We start from the raw sequence: 25,095 nt of genomic DNA, 5'->3' as shown, positions 1-25,095 counted from the left end.
TAGACGCTATGTTATGCAACGCTACGCTATGCTATGGAGCTATGTTTTCTCTGGGATGTAAACACCTGCAGACCACAGGTTTAATCATTAGACGCTATGCTCTGCTATGCTACGCTTTCTCTGGGGCTCAACACCTACAGTCCCCAGGTCCAGAGGTCTAATCATTAGACTAATGGTTTCCCTCTCTTATTAAGGTTAATAAACATCATCAGGGAGCAGTATTATCACTTCCTCATTGAATTGATAGTCCCACTGATCCATCCCAACTGGCTCCATGTGGACAAAGATACAGTAGATGATATGCTATGTATACTCTATCTCTAGATATACACAGGCAATTCACACAAGAAGGTACAACTTCGATGGCCCCACCTGCTTCGTACTGCAAGAAAAAACTATGACTTTCAGATTGTAATGTATCTCAAGGTAGTGGTAATAGTGAAAACATACATTTGGGCCTAACATCGTGGCCTAAAGACATAGGCCCCCACTTCTTCTGAAGCATGATGTAGCTAACAACAGTTCCATCGTCACCTGCATAGCTACCTGCAAACAGGTGAGTTGATGACTCAGCCACCCCAGGTCTACCAACACTCTAATTAGGTCTCTGATGAACACCTGTTTGTTGGGCCTGAAAAGAGTGACAGTGACACTAGACCTGGTGGGATTACTGCTTTGCTGTCATACAGCTTGTTACTGTACACTCATTAGGAGAGAGAGAGCCAGAGAGAGAGAGTGTGAGTGAGTGAGTGAGTGAGTGAGAGCCAGAGAGAGAGAGTGAGTGAGTGAGTGAGTGAGTGAGAGAGAGAGACTAACTCATGTCTTGCCAAAAAACGAACTCTCTCTCTATCTACATTGTCCCATCAAAACCCAACAGTTAGTGGGTTGAAAATATTTTCAACACTGTGACATTAATCTTCTCATAGGATCTGATGTCACTCTGTACAGAGTTAACAAATAGGCAGTCATCAGAGAGCCAATTATAATGTTGATACACCTGAGAAGAGTGTTTACAGGTAGACAACCCTGGCTGGGGAGAGTTAGGACGTTTTAGGGTCAAAGGGTTAAAGAACAAGGTCAATTCAAGTCAGCACTTTTGTTACTAACTTGCATGCTGTCTACTGCAAAGAACTTGAAAATAAACTACTGAAAATGTAGAACTAGAAAAGGCTGTCCCTTCTCCCAACTTTTATTCACTATTGTGAAAAGCCAGTGGTCATCTCAGTCCAGGTCAATGAGAAGATAAGGGGACTGAAACAGAAGGACATCCAGGTCAATGATAACATAAGGGAAGTGAATCAGAAGGACATCCAGGTCAATGAGAAGATAAGGGAAGTGAAACAGAAGGACATCCAGGCCAATGACAACATAAGGGAAGTGAAACAGAAGGACATCCAGGTCAATGAGATCATATCAGGAGCTGTGCCAGAAGACTGAGGCAGTGGTCAAACAACAGTCCCACTTCAGAGTAATGGAGAACACTGGAATTTGGTTGGTCACATTGGATCTGGTCAAGAGTCAAAATACTTTCCTGGAATTTACCGAACCACCATTGATAATGTAATCAGTGCTGTGTCTATATGATTATAGTGTACGTTGTAAGGAGGTGTTCTTTTCTACTATGCCAATGGACTACTCCTAGCCCGAGTGAGTGATGCCAACCAGTAAGTGCCATGCTGGCACATGTCCAGTGGCGGATTTAGGCATAGACGACATGGGCATCCGCCCAGGGCGGCATCTTGCCAGGGGAGGCATGGGGTACCTGCACAAAATATTATATATACTGTATATACAGGTATTCACATATATATATGAAAATAATATTCAGAATGGTGACATTTGCGCAACAGGTGTTCTATCGCTCATTTGCATGTCACGTCAATGATATCATGTCACCGTGTGGGACTGTGGGTCAAAGAAACTTGTCGGAGAAGGCTTCCTGATTCTAGTTTGTGAGCTAAGCAGGCAAGGTCTCCCACTCAGAAGTATGAGATGGGGAGGGGGCGGGGGTAGGTTGACCTTAGGTCTCTATACTGGAAGCCCGAGGTAGGGGGAGCAGGGGAATCTATCAAAAAGCACACCTCTAACTTTGTACAGTACTAATGCAATTAGTTGTGGAATTTATTTTGTGTATTTCTTGTTTGAATTGCAATAGTGTAATAATCAAGTTCTCTTCTTTATAAGTGTGTTATCTATTTGTGTGATATAGGATTTGTGCAATTTAGTTTTATTTGTGTGTTTTTTGTTAGCAATAGGGTAATGGTGTAATAATTCGATTCCCTTTATCATTAGTATTTATATACTACAATTTGTTTCTATTTGTTTTTGTTATTTTTTATTTTATTTTTTTGAGTCTTATTTTTGTATATATATTTAAATGTCTATAGTTTTAAATGTTATGATTATTTTTGTGTTGTTCCAAATTTCAAAACATTGAGGACTGAAGATATGCTTTTGAAATGGAGTCTTCAATAGAGGGAGGAGTCTGTGTATTCTTCAAACATACCAGGGAACTCCTGTCTTATACGGGCACCATGCAGGGAGGTATAATATTTGTACATTGTTATATTATCAGAACACTGCTTATACAGTATTATGTGAAGGACAGTTTATTCTACATGAAACTGTTACACCTGAAAGTTATCAAATCAAATTGTATTTGTCACACTAGCCGAATACAAACAATCAAATCAAATTGTATTTGTCACAATAGCCGAATACAAACAATCAAATCAAATTTGTCACAATAGCCGAATACAGTGCCTTGCGAAAGTATTCGGCCCCCTTGAACTTTGCGACCTTTTGCCACATTTCAGGCTTCAAACATAAAGATATAAAACTGTATTTTTTTGTGAAGAATCAACAACAAGTGGGACACAATCATGAAGTGGAACGACATTTATTGGATATTTCACACTTTTTTAACAAATCAAAAACTGAAAAATTGGGCATGCAAAATTATTCAGCCCCTTTACTTTCAGTGCAGCAAACTCTCTCCAGAAGTTCAGTGAGGATCTCTGAATGATCCAATGTTGAATGACTAATGATGATAAATACAATCCACCTGTGTGTAATCAAGTCTCCGTATAAATGCACCTGCACTGTGATAGTCTCAGAGGTCCGTTAAAAGCGCAGAGAGCATCATGAAGAACAAGGAACACACCAGGCAGGTCCGAGATACTGTTGTGAAGAAGTTTAAAGCCGGATTTGGATACAAAAAGATTTCCCAAGCTTTAAACATCCCAAGGAGCACTGTGCAAGCGATAATATTGAAATGGAAGGAGTATCAGACCACTGCAAATCTACCAAGACCTGGCCGTCCCTCTAAACTTTCAGCTCATACAAGGAGATTTTCCTAGCCACCGTGCTTCTTCACCTGCATTGCTTGCTGTTTGGGGTTTTAGGCTGGGTTTCTGTACAGCACTTTGAGATATCAGCTGATGTACGAAGGGCTATATAAAATAAATTTGATTGATTGATTGATCAGAGATGCAGCCAAGAGGCCCATGATCACTCTGGATGAACTGCAGAGATCTACAGCTGAGGTGGGAGACTCTGTCCATAGGACAACAATCAGTCGTATATTGCACAAATCTGGCCTTTATGGAAGAGTGGCAAGAAGAAAGCCATTTCTTAAAGATATCCATAAAAAGTGTCGTTTAAAGTTTGCCACAAGCCACCTGGGAGACACACCAAACATGTGGAAGAAGGTGCTCTGGTCAGATGAAACCAAAATTGAACTTTTTGGCAACAATGCAAAACGTTATGTTTAGCGTAAAAGCAACACAGCTGAACACACCATCCCCACTGTCAAACATGGTGGTGGCAGCATCATGGTTTGGGCCTGCTTTTCTTCAGCAGGGACAGGGAAGATGGTTAAAATTGATGGGAAGATGGATGGAGCCAAATACAGGACCATTCTGGAAGAAAACCTGATGGAGTCTGCAAAAGACCTGAGACTGGGACGGAGATTTGTCTTCCAACAAGACAATGATCCAAAACATAAAGCAAAATCTACAATGGAATGGTCATAAAATAAACATATCCAGGTGTTAGAATGGCCAAGTCAAAGTCCAGACCTGAATCCAATCGAGAATCTGTGGAAAGAACTGAAAACTGCTGTTCACAAATGCTCTCCATCCAACCTCACTGAGCTCGAGCTGTTTTGCAAGGAGGAATGGGAAAAAATGTCAGTCTCTCGATGTGCAAAACTGATAGAGACATACCCCAAGCGACTTACAGCTGTAATCGCAGCAAAAGGTGGCGCTACAAAGTATTAACTTAAGGGGGCTCAGTCATGAGTGAACAGGGGGTACAGGAGGGGGCTGAGCACCACCCCTGAGGGGCCCCCGTGTTGAGGATCAGCATGGCGGATGTGTTGTTACCTACTCTTACCACCTAGGGGCAGCCCGTCAAGAAGTCCAGGATCCAGTTGCAGGGGGAGGCGTTTAATCCCAGGATCCTTAGCTTTGTGATGAGCTTGGAGCTATGGTGTTGAACGCTGAGCTGTAGTTAATGAATAGCATTCTCACATAGGTGTTCCTTTTGTCCAGGTGTGAAAGGGCAGTGTGGAGTGCAATAGAGAATGTATCATCTGTAGATCTGTTGGTGCGGTATGTAAATTGGAGTGGGTCTAGAGTTTCTGGGATAATGGTGTTGATCTGAGCCATGACCAGCCTTCCAAAGCATTTCATGGTTATAGACATGAGTGCTAAATGTAGGTAGTCATTTAGGCAGGTTAGTCTTTGGTATAGCGACTATGGTGGTCTGCTTGAAACATGTTGGTATTACAGACTCAGACAATGAGAGATTGAAAATGTCAGTGAAGACACTTGCCAGTTGGTCAGTGCATGCTCGGAGTACACATCCTGGTAATCCGTCTGGCCCTGTGGACTTGTGAATGTTGACCTGTTTAAAGTTCTTACTCACTGTTGCTGCGGAGAGTGTGATCACACAGTCGTCCGGAACAGCTGATGCTCTCATGCATGTTTCAGTGTTACCTGCCTCGAATAGAGCATAGAAGTTATTTAGCTAGTATTGTAGGCTCATGTCACTGGGCAGCTCTCGGCTGTGCTTAAGTTTTAGTCCAGTATTTACGCTTTGCCTGTTTGATGGTTCGTCGGAGGGCATAGCCATTACTTAGAAATCGCCATTGGATGCTATCTATACCTGTATCCAGAATACGATTATGGACACCAATCCTGTATGCACTCTCTGCCCCAGTAAATGTCTTGTATTGTGCCATCTCTCCAGGCATGGTTTTCTACTTTCGAGCCCTTTTTGTTGGCAGAGTGGTCTCTAGCTCCAGCTCTGTTTCCTCTACCTGTTCCTGTAACTTCCTGGTGGCCCACTGATCAAATGTGTCTACAGCTGCCTTGACTTTTCAAAATCTCTTGCCATTCAGTTCAGCTGCTCCTCTGTAGACACAACCATACGATGTGCAGACAGAATGTCCATTCCACTTGTTTGAAGATATTTTGTGACTGCTGAGGTTACCTGAAAATATTCAGAGGAATATCTGAGCTGTAAGTATTGTTTCATACATCAGCAACCCCTCAATGTATCTTTGTGCCTTGACCTGTACAGTAGTGTTGATGTTTTTCTGATCTTCTATGGTTGAAAGAGTGAGAAGGACATCAACATACAGACCCTCATCTGGATTTCTATAAGCTCCAAAGACCTTCTTTAAGGCACTGTCTTTAGCCCACCAGCGTGTCTCTCCGTGTCTCACCAGCGTCTGTGTCTTGGGTCCTTGCTCTCCTTCTCCGGTACGGAAGAACACAGCTATGTTGTGTCTGCCAAAACAAGGATAGAAATGTGTGCATAGCACCACACATGCACTTTATCTGTGGACTTTACAGAGAGCAGGGAAGAGAAGACTTTACAGTGGCTTGCGAAAGTATTCACCCACCTTGGAATTTTTCCTAATTTGTTGCCTTACAACCTGGAATTAAAATATATTTTTTTGGGTGGGGGTTGTATCATTTGATTTAATAAACAACATGCCTACCACTTTGAAGATACAAACAAGAAATAGAAAACAGAAAACTTGAGCGTGCATAACTATTCACCCCCCAAAGTCAATACTTTTGCAGCAATTACAGCCGCAAGTCTCTTGGGGTATGTCGCTATAAGCTTGGCACATCTAGCCACTGGGTGTACAGCAATCTTTAAGTCATTCCACTGTCGTGTCATCATTAAATTGAAGACTTATTTTATCAAATCAATTCTCTGTAATTATTATTACGTGATTAAACAAATTATGTAAATGTAATTAACTAGGAAGTTGGGGCACCAAGGAACATTTTCAGATTACAAAGTTATCATTTTCCTAATATAACTCTTCAGATATTTTAGTTTCTGATCAATTAGTCTTCTAATTTATGAATGATTCTTTACCTCACGTTAGTCTCATTCCAAACGTCATAAATTGTTGGTTATCTGCATGAACCTAGACTTTACGATGAATCATCCATACACCAATTGTCTTAATCATTTATTTACTAACTATATAATCAGAGAAATGCACAAACAAACAAACAGTAGATATGGTTACAAGGAAATGATAGGGGAGGTTCCCTAGTGGACTAAGCCGTGGCCGTATTGTCTTTCATGAGGTCACAAACATGAAACCAAACGGACCGGGTCGTTGCTGGCTTCTCCACCCACCGTTTACACATGGATATTGTTCCGTTCTCAAGTTCTGTGATATAGAATACGTTCCTTTGTTCTTTCTATGTGTATCTTTCTGCATGGCCAGGAGGAGAGTCTCCTTCAAGAATTTATGACCTGAGATAACAGAACCTGGGTGTTGGAGGGAGAGAGGGGGAAGCCACCCAAAAAGGGCCACGTCATGACACCACAGATTCTCAATTGGATTGAGGTCTGGGCTTTGACTAGGCCATTCCAAGACATTTAAATGTTTCCCCTTAAAACCTCTTATGGATAGGCGAGACGCTAACGTCTCAATTGGCCAATTGCTGGAGGAAATGCAGAGCGCCAGATTCAAATAAAATGCTATAAAATTCAAACTTTCATTAAATCACACATGTAAGATAATCAATTAAAGCTACACTTGTTGTGAATCCAGCCAACATGTCAGATTTTTAAAATGCTTTTCGGCGAAAGCATAAGGAGCTATTATCTGATAGCCTGCACCATCTGCACCAGCAGTAAACAAAGAAGCTAGCATAGCAGGCGCTACACAAAACGCTGAAATAAAATATAAAACATGCATTACCTTTGACGAGCTTCTTTTGTTGGCACTCCAATATGTCCCATAAACATCACAATTGGTCCTTTTGTTCGATTTATTCTGTCCCTATATATCGACAGCTTACAAAAACGCAACCTCACTACAAACTATTTCAAAAGTTGCCTATAAACTTTGCCAAAATATTTCAAACTACTTTTGTAATACAACGTTAGGTATTTTTAAACGTTAATAATCGATCAAATTGTAGACGGGGAAATCTGTATTCAATACAGGAAAGAAAAGAAACCTGCGCTGCTTTTCACATCTTGAGCAACTCACAAAAGTGTCCCCAGTTCCGAGTTGGCCTACTTCTTCATAGCGCAAAGGAATAACCTCAAACGTATTCCAAAGACTGGCGACATCCAGTGGAAGCGGTAGGAACTGAAAATAGGTTCCTATTAAACATCCAATTGCAAAGACAATATAGGGAACAGAGAGGGGGGGGGGGAAATCTAGTTAGTCCTCTGGATTTTGCCTGCTACACAAGTTCTGTTATACTCACAGACATGATTCAAACAGTTTTAGAAACTTCAGAGTGTTTTATATCCAAATAATTAATTCCACCATAATTTGCAAATAAATTAATAAAAAATCATACAATGTGATTTTCTGGATTTTTTTTCTCATTTTGTCTGTCATAGTTGAAGTGTACCTTTGAGGAAAATTACAGGCCTCTCTCATATTTTTAAGTGGGAGAACTTGCACAATTGGTGGCTGACTAAATACTTTTTTGCCCCACTGTAGCATATTCCTTGATGGCCAAAAAGCTACATTTTAGTCTCATCTGACCAGAGTACCTCCTTCCATATGTTTAGGGAGTCTCCCATGTGCCACTTGGTGAGCACCAAACGTGTTTTCTTATTTTTCTCTTGAAGAAATTGCTTTTTTTCTGGCCACTTTTCCGTAAAGCCTAGCTCTGTGGAGTGTACAGCTTTAAGTGGTCCTATGGACAGATTGGCCAATCTCTGCTGTGGAGCTTGGCAGCTCCTTCAGGCTTATCTTTGGTCTCTTTGTTTCCTCTCTGATTAATGCCCTCCTTGTCTGGTCTGTGAGTTTTGGTGGGAGGTTTGTTTTGGTGCCATATTCTTTCAATTTTTTAATAATGGATTATATGGTTCTCTGTGGGATGTTCAAAGTTTCTGATATTTTTTTATAACCCAACCCTGATCTGTACTTCTCTACAACTTTGTCCCTGACCTGTTTGGAGAGCTCCTTGGTCTTCATGGTGCCGCTTGCTTGGTGGTGCCCCTTGCTTAGTGATGTTGCAGACTCTGGGACCTTTCAGAACAGGTGTATATATACTGAGATCAGTTGACATATCATGTGACACTTAAATTGCACACAGGTGGACTTTAACTAATTATGTGACTTCTGAAGGTAATTGGTTGGGGCTGAGGCGGGGTGAATACATATGCACGCACCACTTTTACGTTTATTTAATTTCTTTAAACATTTTTTTTTTTTCATTTCACTTCACCAATTTGGACTATTATGTGTATGTACATTACATGAAATCCAAATCCAAAATCGATTTAAATTGCAGGTTGTAATGCAACAAAATAGGAAAAATGCCAAGAGGGATGAATACTTTTGCAAGGCACTGTATATCTTCATGTTTAAACTTTTGAGTAGTGTCATGTTTACTTCATTAGAAAACTTTGAAAGCTTTCCAAAGCATAATGACTTTGGATCCCTCTCCCCTGTGTCCTCCATGTGTGTTTTTGCCACTCCCTGGGTGGATTGATCCTCTTTAAAATCTGCTCCACTAAATTCTACCGCAGGGCTTGGATTGGGTCCACAACTTAACAAGTTATGGACGGATTGCATTGTGGAGACTGCTTTGTTTGAAGAATCAAATACATTTGGATTTTTGTACTGTTGTACTGTTTTCAAATGAACTAATTTGTATTTGTAGCTATAGGAATATAGTGATTTAATTTTTATGACTCACAAGGGTTGATGCTTGAAGATGTTTTTTAGTGAACTTCTAGTGAATTTCACGGGGAAAAATGTGGAGGAGTTTACCATCACAGGCTTCGACCACCTCTCTCACCAGAAGCTCCTGGGCTTCCTCATCTTCATCACCTATTTCCTTGTGATTCTGGGAAGCGGCACCAACATCTGCATAATTTTGACGGACAGACGGCTGCACACGCCCATGTACCTCCTCATCTGTAACCTGGCCGTGGTGGACATCATGTTCACCTCCAGCACCAGCACCACCATGATCTCTGTCCTGCTGGGCGAGGTCAAAACCATCTCCTACTACTCCTGCATATCACGCATGTACATCTACCACCTGGGTGACATCACAGAGTGTCTGGCCCTGTCCCTGATGGCTTTGGACCGAACCATCGCTATCAGAACCCCTCTTAGGTACCACAGCATACTGACTAACCCACGGCTCTTTCTATTGATCACAGCTACCTGGCTGTTAGGGTTAGGGGTCATGGGGGTATTAACAGCTCAGGCAGACAGCCTTCCATACTGCCAGCCCATTATTAGATATGTGTTCTGTGACTATCCTGCTATGGTCAGAGCCGCCTGTGTCAACCCTGAACCCTATTGGATGTTTCCCACCATCCTGGGTCTGTGGTTGATTGGTGCACAGTTCACATTCATTCTGCTGTCATACGTGAATCTGATCTACACAGTAGTGAGACTGCCTAACAACGAGAGCAGAGTGCAGGTGTTTAATACCTGTATTTGTCACATCATTGTGGTGTCCTGTTACTTTGCCCCCAAGTTAGTTTCTGTGTTGTTGACGAGGATAGGGGTGATGCTGAATCTGACGGAGCGTAATGCTTTACTGATTATGGCCACGCTGTTACCTTCTCTGATCAATCCTACAGTCTACTGTCTGAAGACCAAGGAGATTAGAAAGAGATTGGTTCAGATAATGTATAGAAAAAGAACTGCAGTGATGAAATGAGGCTGAGAAAAGTTTCATTTTTGTGACTTGGATTCAATCAGAAACTGAACTGATGTGTGTTTAAAGATTTTAAAGATAATTTCCAATTCAGCTCACATCAGCAGCGTTTACGTTGCCTTTAAGAGTTGCTTTGTCTTCAAGAAAGATCATTTTGGATTTCTGTTGAATAACCACAGTCCAATAGTTTCAGCTTCTTCTGTTAGCACTTTACATTATTACACCTGTATATTGTCCTGTATCTATTGTATCTAAATGGTTACTATTGTTGTTGCAATGTTGAGAGTTATACCTGCAAGTTAGATTTAATTTGTGCGGTGTACCTTTGCAAATGAAAAATAAACTAGATTTGATTATATGACCACATATATATATATATATATATATATATATATATATATATATATATATATATGTGTATATATATATATGTATATATATATATATATATATATATATATATATATATATATATATTTTTTTTTTAAATGTATTTAACTAAGCAAGTCAGTTAAGAACAAATTCTTATTTACTTTGCCGGCCTACAACGCACAAACCCGGACAACGCTGGGCCAATTGTGCGCCACCCTATGGGACTTCCAATCATGTCCGGATGTGATACAGCCTGGAATCAAACCAGGGACTGTAGTGATGCCTCTTGCAGTGAGATGCAGTGCCTTAGAACACTTTATTTAACTAGGCAATAACCCCTATATATTGTGATAAACATAGGGGGATAAAGCGTTGCCTTTCTCCTAGACTGCAAACTCAGGACCCAATAACAAACACACATTTGTTTTTCTGTCTGATATTTTTATGTGTAAATACAGCCACCTGATACACACCACAATACAGATACAAAACACAACAACAATACGCACCTCAACAATGATACACACCACAACAACGATACACACCACAACAACGATAAACAACACAACACCGATACACACCACAACACCGATACACACCACAACCACCCCGATACACACCACAACAAACACCCAATTGAACAAACACCTAATTGTCTAAACACTGATAAAGATTGGACGAGGATGAAAATTGGACAACGATGAAGCCCTCTCGGAGTACATTTGACTTTTCCTTATTTCACGGCAAAGATTGATCTGGATCTTGTTCTTTCTTATGCCTACTAGGCCAGGATCATAGCCCCAAGCACACCATGAATATATTGTCAATAGTACTAGTGTAGCCATGGTATTCAGTTTAGTCATCAGAACTGCTGTATGTAAGGTCTATCAAGACTTTCATTATGTCATTGTCATATAGAATTTATGTCTGGGTTTTATTCTGAAAGTACCCTCCCATACTCATCTGCGAGTGAGAAGAGTTTCACGTGAGAGATGTGTGAATGACAGAAAGGGAAGTGATGGAGATAACATGTTGTTGTGCAACTAAAGTTGGTGCTGCTGCTAGTTGGGAAGGATTCATCTATAGAAAGGAGCTTGATTGTAACCTGACTCTTTATCAATGAATCCACAGGCCCTCTGCATAAAGTGATATAATAATGAAGTCAAGAAATTATAGCTATAATATGCTACACAGTTTTAGTAGGTCTATCCCCACCAGCGTAGTAGTTCATGTTTATTCCCATTGTGTCATCGTTGTCATGACTTTGGCCTGGGGGATAGGTTTATGACAGTCATAAATACCTCTTTCCCCCTTTTTCCTCTCTCTACCCTACTGATGTTACATTTGCAAAACCCTTGGTTAACATAGATTCTGGGAACATCAGAAGGTGAGGGGAAATTAAGTATATTCTGGTAATCCGACGAACTGAACATATGCGGTGGTACTTAATGAATATGATGTCAGTTCGGTTGTCATCTGAGGCATTGTCATCAATGATAAGATGACAAACTCTACAGTGGAAAGTCTACACATCAGAGTTATCGGATTCAAATGGAATTGTTGTTCAATTTAAATGATTGAATATGAAATTATTTGTGATGGGATGAAATGTGATTTTAGCTTCTAAAATGTGATATTTGGGTTTTCATGAGATAGGGCTCTGCTCAATCAGTGGCCCGCCCCTGTGAAGGGACATGGGCTATACAACTTTTCAAACACGCCCTCCTCTCCCTTCCTATATAAAGCCTTGACGACAATGTAACCTCCTGTTCCGAGGATGACGGTCCTATGTCAGAATGGTTCAGATAATAACTACAGAATGAAGTCAACATCAGCGTGAGCTTTGGTTGCGAATGGTATGAACTTTGAACTCTTATTCACTACAGAAGTGATACCTCCTAGCCGTTGCGTTAGCAACAGCAGCTGCAAACGCAGGTTAGGAAGGAACAGACAGAGTATCCCGTCTATCGCACAACAACGTTACTACAACGTATCCAATTGACAACCAGAGATATTCTTCAAAGGACTCAGTTGAGCAACATGGCCTTCCATCTACCACCAACCTACCGAAGCGCAGCTCAGAGTAAATATTTATTTCATTTTCCTTTTCCAAATGGGCGGTAATTTAGAATGCATAATATACTGTATTTACGATAGCACAGCTTCTTCCCTTTGTTCCTCAGTCTTCCCGCTCTTTCACTTTTGGTAACAAGCTGTCATATCTGGTCTGCCCGCTAGGGACGTTTTCCTTTATGACGTAATTTGTAATCAAGTTATGATTTAATTATGTGTATGTGTAATTCTGTGTGATTAGTTAGGCATTTAGTAAATAAATAATTAAACCCAATTTTGTATTGATGATTCAAATTGTTAGCCAGGGTTCGTGCAGATAACCAAGAATTTACAACTTTCAGATGAGACTGAATTAAGATGATGATTAATATTGACTGCTATTGATGTAAAATATTAAACTAGGTCTTTAAGAGTTTATTCGGAAGATAACAGCTCTATAAATATTATTTTGTGGTGCCCGACTATCTAGTTAATTACATTTACATGATTACCTCAATCAGGTGATATTAATGATGAGAAATAATTTTTTAGAATAGCATGTCATATCACTTAATCCGGCATAGCCAAAGACCCAACATAATTGGTGCCCCCTGTGAGGAATCTAAAATAGAATTACGCTTTCATTTTGATTCAGCCTGTATAAAATTGAAAAACAGATTACATAATATACCAAGTTATTGTCAGCACCCGGGTACGAACAAGGGTCTCCGGTGTGAGAAACAGTCCCTTAGCAAACTGAGCCACGAATAGTCGGCAGAACCCAGAAGATGAGGCAGACACAGCATTACTTGAGACGGTGTTTTAATAAAGTAAAAGGATTTTCATTCATTTTCAGGCACAAAGGAGGGTTTAGCTTGCATGCTAAAGCTAACAAAGGAAAATAGCCATTTTGTTTTCTTGTGCTACGTTGAAATTCCTCCGCCTTGCGGAACGGATGTCCCGCTCCAGATAGTTCCGTTTGATTTCAGCGTGTGAAATTATTGACCGATGACGTGTGCCCAGAATATCCGTTCATGAAGAATTATTCAGGTCACACTCAAGTCATTACTTATGATATCCAGACGGATATCAATGTCTTATCCAATTGAACTAATAAGTGTAAATCTGTCAATTTACATTCTGAAATAGATATTTTAAATAATATCCAAAGTGATGAGTTTTCTAAATTAGACATTGTAAACTTTTTCCAAACTAACCTAGATGAAGCAACTTCTCAGGTTAATTCAAGTTTAATTCCCAAATAGCCTATACAAGTCTGATTTATCAATAAATTGATCAATCAGTAAAATTTAGTTTTTGCAAAACCATTCAGTAATCCAGTACTGACAGAAGCCCAGCCCCAGCGAGAATCCCACGTGGCTTCGGTCTTAGGGAGAAGTGCACCACAGTGTTGAATGTTCCCAACATTTGATCTACTGTTTACACTTATGATATCCAATCAATGAAGATTGTATGGATTATCGTCTCATTCAATTTAACCTCTTGAAACTAGGGGGCACTATTTTCATTTTTGGAAAAATAACGTTCCCAAAGTAAACAGGCTATTTTTCAGGACCAGATAATAGAATATGCATAGAATTGCAAATAATTGACAGCTTAGGATAGAAAACACTAAAATATTGTCTGTGAGTATAACAGAACTGATATTGCAGGCGAAAGCCTGAGAAAAATCCAATCAGGAAGTGACTCTTATTTAGAAACCTCTGCATTCCTATGCGTCCCTATTGAGCAGTGAAAGGGATATCAACCAGATTCCTTTTTCTATGGCTTCCCTAATGTGTCTAGTGTCACAGGATAGTTTCAGGCTTTTATTTTGAAAAATGAGCGTGAGCGACAACATTGCATCAGTGGTCACCTGGTGGCTCTCAGAGTGATGTGTATATAATAGACAAATGCGGCCATTGTTTCTCTCGCTCCACTAAGAAGCCAACTGATCCGGTTGATATATTATCGAACAGATAATAAAAAGCCCAGGGCTTTTATAGACTCTGATACAAAGGTTGCGAAGAAAAAGGTGAAAGGCTTCGTTAAAGCCAAGCGAAACGACCATACCTGGAAACGGTCCTGGAGGACTGCTTAAGTCATGCGCTAATTGATTTGGGTGCAGCAATATCACTCATCTCTCAAACACGGTAAAGTTCCCAAATGTACAAAGAGAAACACATTTTAATTAGCTCAGATAAGTGTGGTGTAACTGTTGCCATATTATAATGTTAACCTCTATGGGATCGGTGTCCCATAGACCAGGACGGTTGTTTTGAACATGCTCTAATGTGACTAGAATGACGTTGTAAGTAACAGCCCACTTTCCAGGACATAGACATGTCTGATATGGGCATAAAGCATTAATTCTTGTTAATCTGCACTGTCCAATTTACAGTAGCTATTACAGTGCAAAAAAGACCAAAAAAGACCATGCTATTGTTTGAGGAGAGTGCACAGCAACAAAAACGTTTATCATGGCAACTGGTTTGATACATTCACCTCTGAAAGAAAATAATGTACTTACATTCAGTAATCTTGCTCTGATTTGTCATCCTGAGTGTCCCAGAGATAAAATCTAGCATAGTTATGTTTTATGCATTTATATTCAAATGTAGGAACTGGGATCTACAGTCAAAAACGTTGCACACACACTACTTCTATCTGTTGGCCAAAATCTAAATTGTGCCTAAACTCCTTTGTGACTTCATGGCCTTTCTCTTGCCTTACAAAGATGATGGATCAAATAATATATAGTAAATGCATGTTTTTTTGTTTGTATTATCTTTTACCAGATCTAATGTTTTACATTTTCCTACATTAATTTCACATTTCCACAAACTTCCATGATTTTCCTTTCAAATGGTATAAAGAATTTGCATATCCTTGCCTCAGGTCCTGAGCTATAGGCACTTAGATTGGGGTATGTAATTTTAGGCAAACATTTTTAAAAAAGGGTCCGACCTTTTAACACATGTGACAGTAGGGTGACTCCCCTAGAGCGTCGCGAACCCAGTTCACCAGCACCAATGATCATTCATACCACTGTTCCAATAAGGCATATCTCTAGGGCATGTGGTTATTAGGCCAATATATTTAGGTCCTGTCCAGAAGAATCCCTAACCCCTCCTCACTAGGCACTCTGAAACAACTTGATAGGTGGATGCAATAGGGTGAACGCACATTGAAGTAAATCCCAGCTTTCAAGAATTTAAGTTTTCTGCCAATATCAGATATGTCTTTGTCCTGGGAAATTCTGTTGTTACTTACAACCTCATGCTAATCGCATTAGCCTACGTTAGCTCAACCGTTCCGCAGGGGACAAACCAATCTAGAAGAAGTTTGGAATGCAGTGAAGTAGAAATAAAAGTAGTTAAAAATATAAATAATAAAGTAAAGTACAAATATCCTCAAAAACGACTTAGGGAGCTGTAACGATCGTCGTTGGAATGAGGTGAGGACCACAGCGCAGCGTGATAAGTGTTCATCATATATTTATTAAACCGAGAACACTAAACAAAATAACAAAGGAGAAACGAAACAGTTCTGAGAGGTGACATACACATAACAGAAAATAATCACCCACAACTCAAAGTTGAAAACCAGGCTACCTAAGTATGGTTCTCAATCAGGGACAACGATTGACAGCTCCCTCTGATTGAGAACCATACCAGGCCAAACACAGAAATCCCAAATCATAGAAAAAAGAACATAGACAACCCACCCAACTCACACCCTGACCATACTAAAACAAAGACATAACAAAAGAACTAAGGTCAGAACGTGACAGGAGCACCGTAAAGTTAAGTACACCACTGTCATAAAGTAAATTCATCAGCTCAACTGGATGAGAGTGTCTGCTAAATTATTCAAATTTCTACAATTATGGTACCTATTTGGTCAACTCTCTTCTCTTTCACTCTCATTTCTCCTCTCTTTCTCTCTACTTTCTCCTATTTCTCTCTCCTCATTCCCCTCTCTTTCCTCATCTTTCTATCAGCTCCCTCCTCTCTCTTATCAGCCTGTGTGGATGGTAGTTCCAGAAAGGTATTGAGATGTGTCCTATGACAACCACACAACAACAACAACAGCAAGGGTATTCATCTTTGACACATCTACTTCACTCAGTCTAGGCATGTCATACACAAGTACGGTGGTCCACAGGGGACACCCTACTACAGATTCACCATGGGGCTGCAGGTATAACAGTGGAGGTGGACTCAGAGCCAGCACCACAAATTGGTCTTCAGTCCAACACACATCACCAGACTACTGAAGAGAGACATTTGGATCAAGTCTGTGGTACGACCAGGTAAGACTTAGTTTCTGCAGTATGTAGTTGTACCATGTTAGACTATACAGTATGAGGGTTCAGCAGGTAAGAGTTATTCTAATGGAGGGAACGTGAAACCAATATCACCTTTCCAGTGCTATTCCCTGGATTATTCATTAGAATTGTTTAACTGTATCTGAGGTAAAAGTCAAATGGATTCTATTTTGTACTTTGTTGTCAGATAAAATAATTGTATTCTTCTTTTTTTGGTTTTAAATATGATAACAAAAAAAAATAGACAAATGAACTTGGATATGTGCCTTTCTATTGATGATGTTTCACCCATTGCAATGTCTCAACAGGCAAATTAAAAAACAGTAATGCATTTATTTTATATTTCCACAGATTATTACGAGCCAGGAGGAATCACTGATAACACCACCAGTCAGGATGAGTTACCTGACCTCTGACCCTAACCAGACAGAGAACACTGACCCCATTATCCGACCCCCTTACTTCTTCATCAGTGGTTTCATCGACATCCCCCACATGGAGTACTATTACATCTTCCTCTGCTTCGTATACATCATCTCTCTGGTTAGTCCATAGCTCAGGTCTACGCTGTTACAAAATAGCTCTGGTCTACGCTGTTAAAAACTAGCTCTGGTCCAGGCTGTTACTAAATAGCTGTGGTCCAGGCTGTTACTAAATAGCTCTGTTACAGTCTGTTACTAACTAGCTCCAGTCTAGGGTGTTACGTACGGCCAGGGCCAGCTAGTTGAGCCTGTAAGTAAACATTTCATTGTAAGGTCTACACATGTTGTATTCAAGGAATGTGACAAATTAACTTTGATTTGATTTTATCCACTTTATTTACAAAAGTTTTCACTTTCCAATTGAAAGCACACATTTTGATTTACTTAAGAAAACCTGATATGGTGCAGTAACATTTCAGCTGGGGGTCACCCATAGTCAACAGGTGAAAAATGAAAAGTGAAAAATGAATTTACCTCTATTTACATTGTGGTTCATGTTTTCTCCTGTGTGCGTGTGTGTGTGTGTGTGTATTGGGTCTAGGTGGGCAACACCTTCGTCATGATGGTTATCTACATGGACAACAGTCTCCACAGGTAATCAGTCCTCTTTTATCTCAGTGGTAATAATACAGCATAATTCTACCTTTATTGGACTGTATTTTTGCAGTTCCAGAACCCAACCAGATGAACCACAACACACACAACACAAGCTGAAGCAGCACAGGGGCTCTGGCTGCTAGTTCACTCCTTTTAGATTCCCCCCATCAGCTCGGGATTTCAACTGTATCCCTGGTTACCGGCCTGCCTCTCAATAAGGCATCTGAATGAAAACCTCCATTAAGTCAGCTGGATGGTCTATAGTTGATTCTGAATGAAAACCACCATTAGGTTCAGCTGGATGGTCTATAGTTGATTCTGAATGAAAACCACCATTAGGTTCAGCTGGATGGTCTATAGTTGATTCTGAATGAAAACCACCATTAGGTCAGCTGGATGGTCTATAGTTGATTCTGAATGAAAACCACCATTAGGTTCAGCTGGATGGTCTATAGTTGATTCTGAATGAAAACCACCATTAGGTCAGCTGGATGGTCTATAGTTGATTCTGAATGAAAACCACCATTAGGTTCAGCTGGATGGTCTATAGTTGATTCTGAATGAAAACCACCATTAGGTTCAGCTGGATGGTCTATAGTTGATTCTGAATGAAAACCACCATTAGGTCAGCTGGATGGTCTATAGTTGATTCTAAATGAAAACCTCCATTAAGTCAGCTGGATGGTCTATAGTTGATTCTGAATGAAAACCACCATTAGGTTCAGCTGGATGGTCTATAGTTGATTCTGAATGAAAACCACCATTAGGTTCAGCTGGATGGTCTATAGTTGATTCTGAATGAAAACCACCATTAGGTCAGCTGGATGGTCTATAGTTGATAACTTACACATTGCTGATGACAGGATAAAGATGTTTAGGATCTCCACTTTTTGTCTACTTCTTCACTGATTGATTGTATTTACCTTCTCTGTAATTGTCTATGTCCTGTGTCTAGTGCACAAACAAACATTTCCCCATGGAGATAATCAAGTCAGGATCTTACCCTTACAGCCCCAAGTACATTGCTGTGTTCAACCTGGCCTTCACAGACGTGTGTGGGAGCACTGCCATGGTCCCCAAGCTACTGGATACGTTCCTGTTCAGCAGACAGCTCATCTCCTACAACCAGTGCCTCACTAGCCTCTTCTTCATCTTCCTCTTCCTCAACATGCAGTCCTTCAACCTCACCATCCTCTCTTACGACAGACTGGTGGCCATCTGCTGCCCACTCAGGTCTCAGATAATACATCAAATCTAATAATTCAAAAAATACAATTCAAAAGGCCTTCATAATTGCCCCTTGTGTGATAATAATGTTTCTGCTTTCACTGACAATTCAACCTGATATATGAATACACTGCATCTAAAATCCCTGATAACAGCTTCTTTCCACTGTCCACACAGGTACCATATGATGGTGACTCACAGGTCCATGTTCCAGCTGACAGGTGCTGCCTGGGCGTTGGCTGTGTTCCTGGTGTTGCTGGCTGTGGGCCTCATCACCCGACTCTCCTTCTGCCGGTAGGTGGCTGAGGAGGTGAACCTGTTGCCAAAAGGTTACCGGTTTCAATCCCGGGCCGGGTGCTGTAAAAATAAATGATCAGTTGATCACAGTAACATGTGGACAATGAAGATGTATTGTATTGTAGGTCTCTGGTGATCAACAGCTACTTCTGTGACCACGGTCCCCTGTTCCGTCTGGCGGCCCCCTGTTCTGATGTGGTCCCTAACATAGTAATATCTTATCTCAACCCCTGTTTAATGCTCTATTTCCCCATGGTCTTCATCATATCATCATACATCTGTATCACACACGCCCTGGTCACCATCACACTGCCCCAGGACAGGTGAGAAGTCATACTGATCAGAGTCAGAGATTTAGCCAGAGATTTAGTTTATATACCTAAACATATAGCTCTGATACTGATTGTTGTGCTGTCTCAGATATACACTACAGGACCAAAAGTATGTGGACACCTGCTCATCAGACATCTCATTCCAAAATCATGGGTATTAATATGGAGTTGGTCCCCCATTTGCTGCTATAACAGCCTCCACTATTCTCGTAAGGCTTTCCACTAGATAAATATAAATATATATTTTGATTATAAATATAAATATATATTTTGATTATAAATATAAATATAATTATATATTTTGATTATAAATATAAATATATATTTTGATTATAAATATATATTTTGATTATAAATATAAATATAAATATATATTTTGATTATAAATATAAATATAAATATATATTTTGATAATAAATATAAATTTTGATTATAAATATAAATATATATTTTGATTATAAATATAAAGATATATTTTGATTATAAATATAAATATAAATATATATTTTGATTATAAATATTAATATATTTTGATTATAAATATAAATATAAATGTATATTTTGATTATAAATATAAATATATATTTTGATTATAAATATAAAGATATATTTTGATTATAAATATAAATATAAATATATATTTTGATTATAAATATTAATATATTTTGATTATAAATATAAATATAAATATATATTTTGATTATAAATATAAATATATTTTGATTCTAAATATAAATATATATTTTGATTATAAATATACATATATTTTGATTATAAATATAAATATATATTTTGATTATAAATATACATATATTTTGATTATAAATATAAATATATATTTTGATTATAAATATAAATATAAATATATATTTTGATTATAAATATAAATATATTTTGATTATAAATATAAATATATATTTTGATTATAAATATACATATATTTGGATTATAAATATAAATATATATTTTGATTATAAATATACATATATTTTGATTATAAATATAAATATATATTTTGATTATAAATATAAATATAAATATATATTTTGATTATAAATATAAATATATATTTTGATTATAAATATAAATATAAATATATATTTTGAATATAAATATAAAGATATATTTTGATTATAAATATAAGTATATATTTTGATTATAAATATAAATATATTTTGATTATAAATATAAATATATATTTTGATTATAAATATACATATATTTTGATTATAAATATAAATATATATTTTGATAATAAATATAAATATATAGCTCTTGTTGTGCTGCCTCAGACCTACACCTTATGACCAAAAGTATGTGGACACACATACTGCTCGTCAGACATCTCATTCCAAAATCATGGCCATTAATTTGGAGTTGGTCCCCCCGTTGCTGTTATAACACTCTCCATCCACTCTTATGTGAAGGCTTTCCGCTAGATGTTGGAACAGTGCTGCAGGGACTTGCTTCCATTCAGCCACAAGAGCATTAGTGAGGTCGGGGACTGATGTGGGGCGATTAGTCATTGAATGCTGTAGAGTTAAGATGTCCCTTTACTGGATCTAAGGGGCCTAGCCCGAACCATTAAAAAACAGCTCCAGGCCACTATTCCTCCTTCACCAAACTTTACAGTTGGCACTATGCATTGGGGCAGGTAGCGTTCTCCTGGCATCTGCTAAACCCAGATTAATCCGTCGGACTGCCGGTTTCCATTGTTCCAATGAGTCCAATGGCGGAAAGCTTTACACCACTCTAGCTGACGCGTGGCATTGCGCATGGTGATCTTTGGCTTGTGTGCGGATACTCCATTGTGTTGAAATCCATTTCATGAAGCTCCTGACAGACAGTTATTGCACTGACGTTGCTTCCAGAGGCAGTTTGAAACTAGGTAGCGTGTGCAACTGAGGACAGACAATTTTTACGCTCTACATGCTTCAGCATTCGTCGGTCCCATTCTGTGACATTGTGTGGCCTACCACTTCGCGGCTGAGTCATTGTTGCTCCTAGTGTCACGTCCTGACCTTAGATATCTCTGTTTTTCTATATATGTTGGTTAGGTCAGGGTGTGACTAGGGTGGGTACTCTAGTTTTTGTATGTCATGGGTTTTTGTATGTCTAGGGGTTTTTGTATGTCTATGTTGGCCTGATATGGTTCCCAATCAAAGACAGCTGTTAATCGTTGTCTCTGATTGGGGATCATATTTAGGTAGCCATTTTCCTAATTTGTGTTGTGGGATCTTGACTATGTTTAGTTGCCTGTCTGCACTAAGTTGTATAGCTTCACATGTCGTTTGTTGGTTTTGTTAAGTGTTTCATTCATTCATTCATTCATTCATTACTACGCTGGGCCTTGGTCTCACTCATACGACGATCGTGACACCTAGACGTTTCCACTTCACATTAACAGCACTTACAGTTCAGCTGGGTGGCTCAAGCAGGTCAGACATGTGATGAACTGACTTGTTGGGGAAGTGGCATCCTATGGCAGTACTATGTTGGAAGTCACTGATCTCCTCAGTAAGGCCATTCTACTGCTGCCACTGCATGTTAATGGAGATTGCATGGCTGTGTGCTCTGTTTTATACACCTGTCAGCAACGTGAGAGGTGAGGCTGAAATAGCTGAATCCACTCATTTGAATGGGTGTCCACATTCTTTTGTATAGACTGTACAGTGTGTGTATGTTAGAGTGATGGACTTGTTATGGTGAGAAAGGCTGGTAAAGATTGAGAATGCCATTGAACTGGATAGGTTATGACTCACTGTACTGACACTTCTCCTCTCCTTCTCTCTCTCTCCCTCTCTCCATCTGCCATTCTCTCTCCCTCTCTCTCTCCTTCTCTCAGAGTCAGAGGCTTGAAGACGTGTACCTCACACCTGATACTCGTAGCCATATTCTACCTGCCTATTAATATAACCTACCTCCTTCACCCAATCATACCAACCAACGCTCGGATATTCAACCTCTCCCTGACTTTGGTGCTGCCGCCCATGCTCAACCCCTTCGTATATGTTCTAAAGACAGAGGAGTTTAAGGAATCGGCCAAGAAGCTGCTTCGTAAAAGAAGAGCACAGAGAGCTGTGGTGCCGATCCAATCAACATGAAGTGTTACTATTTATTTATATCTCTATTTGACTTGTTTTTGATTGAAATGCTGTGTAAGATATACTGTATCTGCCATAGTGAATAATTGTTTCAATTAAATGTAAAATTGTTTTTCTTCTAAATTAAATATTTATATTATTTTGGCAATATTCCTTTAAAGCCATATAGAAAATTACACAATAAAAAATCTGGATAGAACCCTAATACAAATCAAATCTATTTACAAAACCCTTTCTACATCTCAGTTTTACAAAGTGCTCAGCAAGCAGAATTAGAAGCAATACATTAGAACCAGTAAAAACACCCTAGAAGGATTAACACCCTATAAGGAAAAACACCATAGAAGGATGAACACCCTAGAAGGAAAAACACCCTATAAGGATTAACACCCTAGAAGGAAAAACACCCCAGAAGGAAAAACACCCTAGAAGGATTAACACCCTAGAAGGAAAAACACCCTAGAAGGAAAAACACCCTAGAAGGAAAAACACCCTAGAAGGATGAACACCCTAGAAGGATGAACACCCTAGAAGGAAAAACATCCCAGAAGGAAAAACACCCCAGAAGGAAAAACACCCTAGAAGGAAAAACACCCCAGAAGGAAAAACAACCTAGAGAGAAACCAGGCTCGGATGGGAATCCTTGGGTAGTTATTAGGGGGATGCATTCTACTATAATATCTCTTACAGTATAAGGGTTGACCTGTGTGACCTGTTGACACCCAGGGGAGTGTTTGGCCCAGGTGAGTGTCCATCCCTGTTGGCTAGAGAAGCTACCATATAGATAGATACCTGTATGTCAGCCAACCCCTGCATGATGACCTCACCATTGACATCCTATAACCAGGGCCCCCCTAGATTCCTGGAACATGGCTTACGAGCAGTCAGTCCAATTCTCTTACAGTGCTACTCAAAACGCCAGTGATATTTCTACATCAACAGTTTCCATCAAATACTATCATGTGTTTTGGTGTCTGGTCTTTGCCGTGACGGTCATGGCTAACTCCATCATGGCTGTTATCTACCTGGCCAGGAACCTCCACACGGCCAAGTATGTTGTTAGCTCCAGTAATACAAGTATTCTAATGTCACATAACTCTTTGCATAAATGTGGTATAATTTCTTAACAAGCAGCCTGGATATGTTATTTTAGTTAAAGCGCTGGTCCTATGAATCTGTTCACTTTCAACAGTTTTCTCACCGACGTTGTTATAAACTCTGCTATCTTCAATTTAGGGACGTCGTAGTCTTCAACCTGACAGACCTGTGTGTCTCATCCCTAATCTCATAGAGACCTTTCTGTTTGAGAAGCAGTACATCTCCAACCAGGTCTGTCTCAGTAGCATGTTCTTTGTCTATTTCTTCAAGACTCTCCAGTCTGACTCTACACAACATCACACCCACAAGATATGCTAACCTCTCACCATTACAATCAGTGAGCCTATAACCTTCTCAGTCATCATAATTCACGGTTAATTCAGTATTATACATAATCATGGAAGCATCCATTCATGTAGACGGGTTGAGAAACATATTCTATTCTTATTTACAATAAAAGTGTCCCCAAAAAAAGGGTTGTATTAGATTGTGTAGAAATGCAGGAAATTAGCTTTAGATGCCAAAGAATACTGAGGGAGGAAGCCCCAGAGCCCCCACCAGGTTATGTCCCCCCACCTCTAAAGCAAAAGTTTCGCCCCTGGTTTCGGAGGTACTGGAACCTGCACGCCTGGCACAGAAGATCATACCACGCTCAAAGGTGCTTAGGTTACTCGTTCTGCCCATTCTAACGCTCAATCGAATGGAAACTGAATGTCTCAATGTCTGTCTGCCTGCTTTATATAGCAAGCCACGGCCATGACTCACTTGTTTAGGAGCAAACAATTTTAGCGAACGGGATGGTGTTTTAGTGAACAGGGTGGTGTTCCTAAAAGCAATAGGCCAATGAGATTATATGTAATATTCATATACTCACTAAAGACAGAGGAAGACAGAGGAATTCTTGGAGTCTATAAAATGAACACAGCTTGTTCAGGGGCAGAACAATAGATTTTTACCTTGTCAGCTCAGGGATTCAATCTTGCAACCTCTCAGTTACTAGACCAACTCTCTAACCACCAG

General features: G+C 39.4%; 2 protein-coding genes across 2 annotated transcripts; both read left to right on the top strand.

Annotated features, from left to right (window-relative positions):
• The first annotated feature begins 9,224 nt into the window (after positions 1–9,224).
• LOC110509428 (olfactory receptor 10G4-like) lies at positions 9,225–10,415 on the top strand. The gene has a single exon (XM_021590319.2). The coding sequence runs from the start codon at positions 9,225–9,227 to the stop codon at positions 10,185–10,187; it is 963 nt and encodes a 320-aa protein (XP_021445994.1). The 3' UTR covers positions 10,188–10,415.
• Positions 10,416–16,656: 6,241 nt separating this feature from the next.
• On the top strand, positions 16,657–23,105 carry LOC110509427 (olfactory receptor 1F1-like). Its single transcript, XM_021590318.2, has 7 exons — positions 16,657–16,923; positions 17,290–17,481; positions 17,962–18,014; positions 19,029–19,250; positions 19,422–19,538; positions 19,667–19,864; positions 22,719–23,105. Exons 2-7 carry the CDS (start codon positions 17,335–17,337, stop codon positions 22,975–22,977), a joined length of 996 nt encoding a protein of 331 aa, XP_021445993.2. The 5' UTR covers positions 16,657–16,923; positions 17,290–17,334; the 3' UTR covers positions 22,978–23,105.
• The last annotated feature ends 1,990 nt before the right edge of the window (positions 23,106–25,095 follow it).

Source organism: Oncorhynchus mykiss, chromosome Y (assembly GCF_013265735.2).
Source record: "Oncorhynchus mykiss isolate Arlee chromosome Y, USDA_OmykA_1.1, whole genome shotgun sequence".
Taxonomy (NCBI): domain Eukaryota; kingdom Metazoa; phylum Chordata; class Actinopteri; order Salmoniformes; family Salmonidae; genus Oncorhynchus; species Oncorhynchus mykiss.
This window is presented reverse-complemented; position numbering and strand designations above follow the sequence as displayed.

What these genes read in the sequence shown, in the direction of transcription:
- LOC110509428 (XM_021590319.2), top strand. Translation starts at nt 9,225, where the DNA reads ATGTTTTTTAGTGAACTTCTAGTGAATTTCACGGGGAAAAATGTGGAG.
- LOC110509427 (XM_021590318.2), top strand. Translation starts at nt 17,335, where the DNA reads ATGAGTTACCTGACCTCTGACCCTAACCAGACAGAGAACACTGACCCC. An exon ending in ACCCGACTCTCCTTCTGCCG is followed by an intron (nt 19,539 to 19,666) that starts GTAGGTGGCTGA and finishes ATTGTATTGTAG; the next exon opens with GTCTCTGGTGATCAACAGCT. An exon ending in ATCACACTGCCCCAGGACAG is followed by an intron (nt 19,865 to 22,718) that starts GTGAGAAGTCAT and finishes TCCTTCTCTCAG; the next exon opens with AGTCAGAGGCTTGAAGACGT.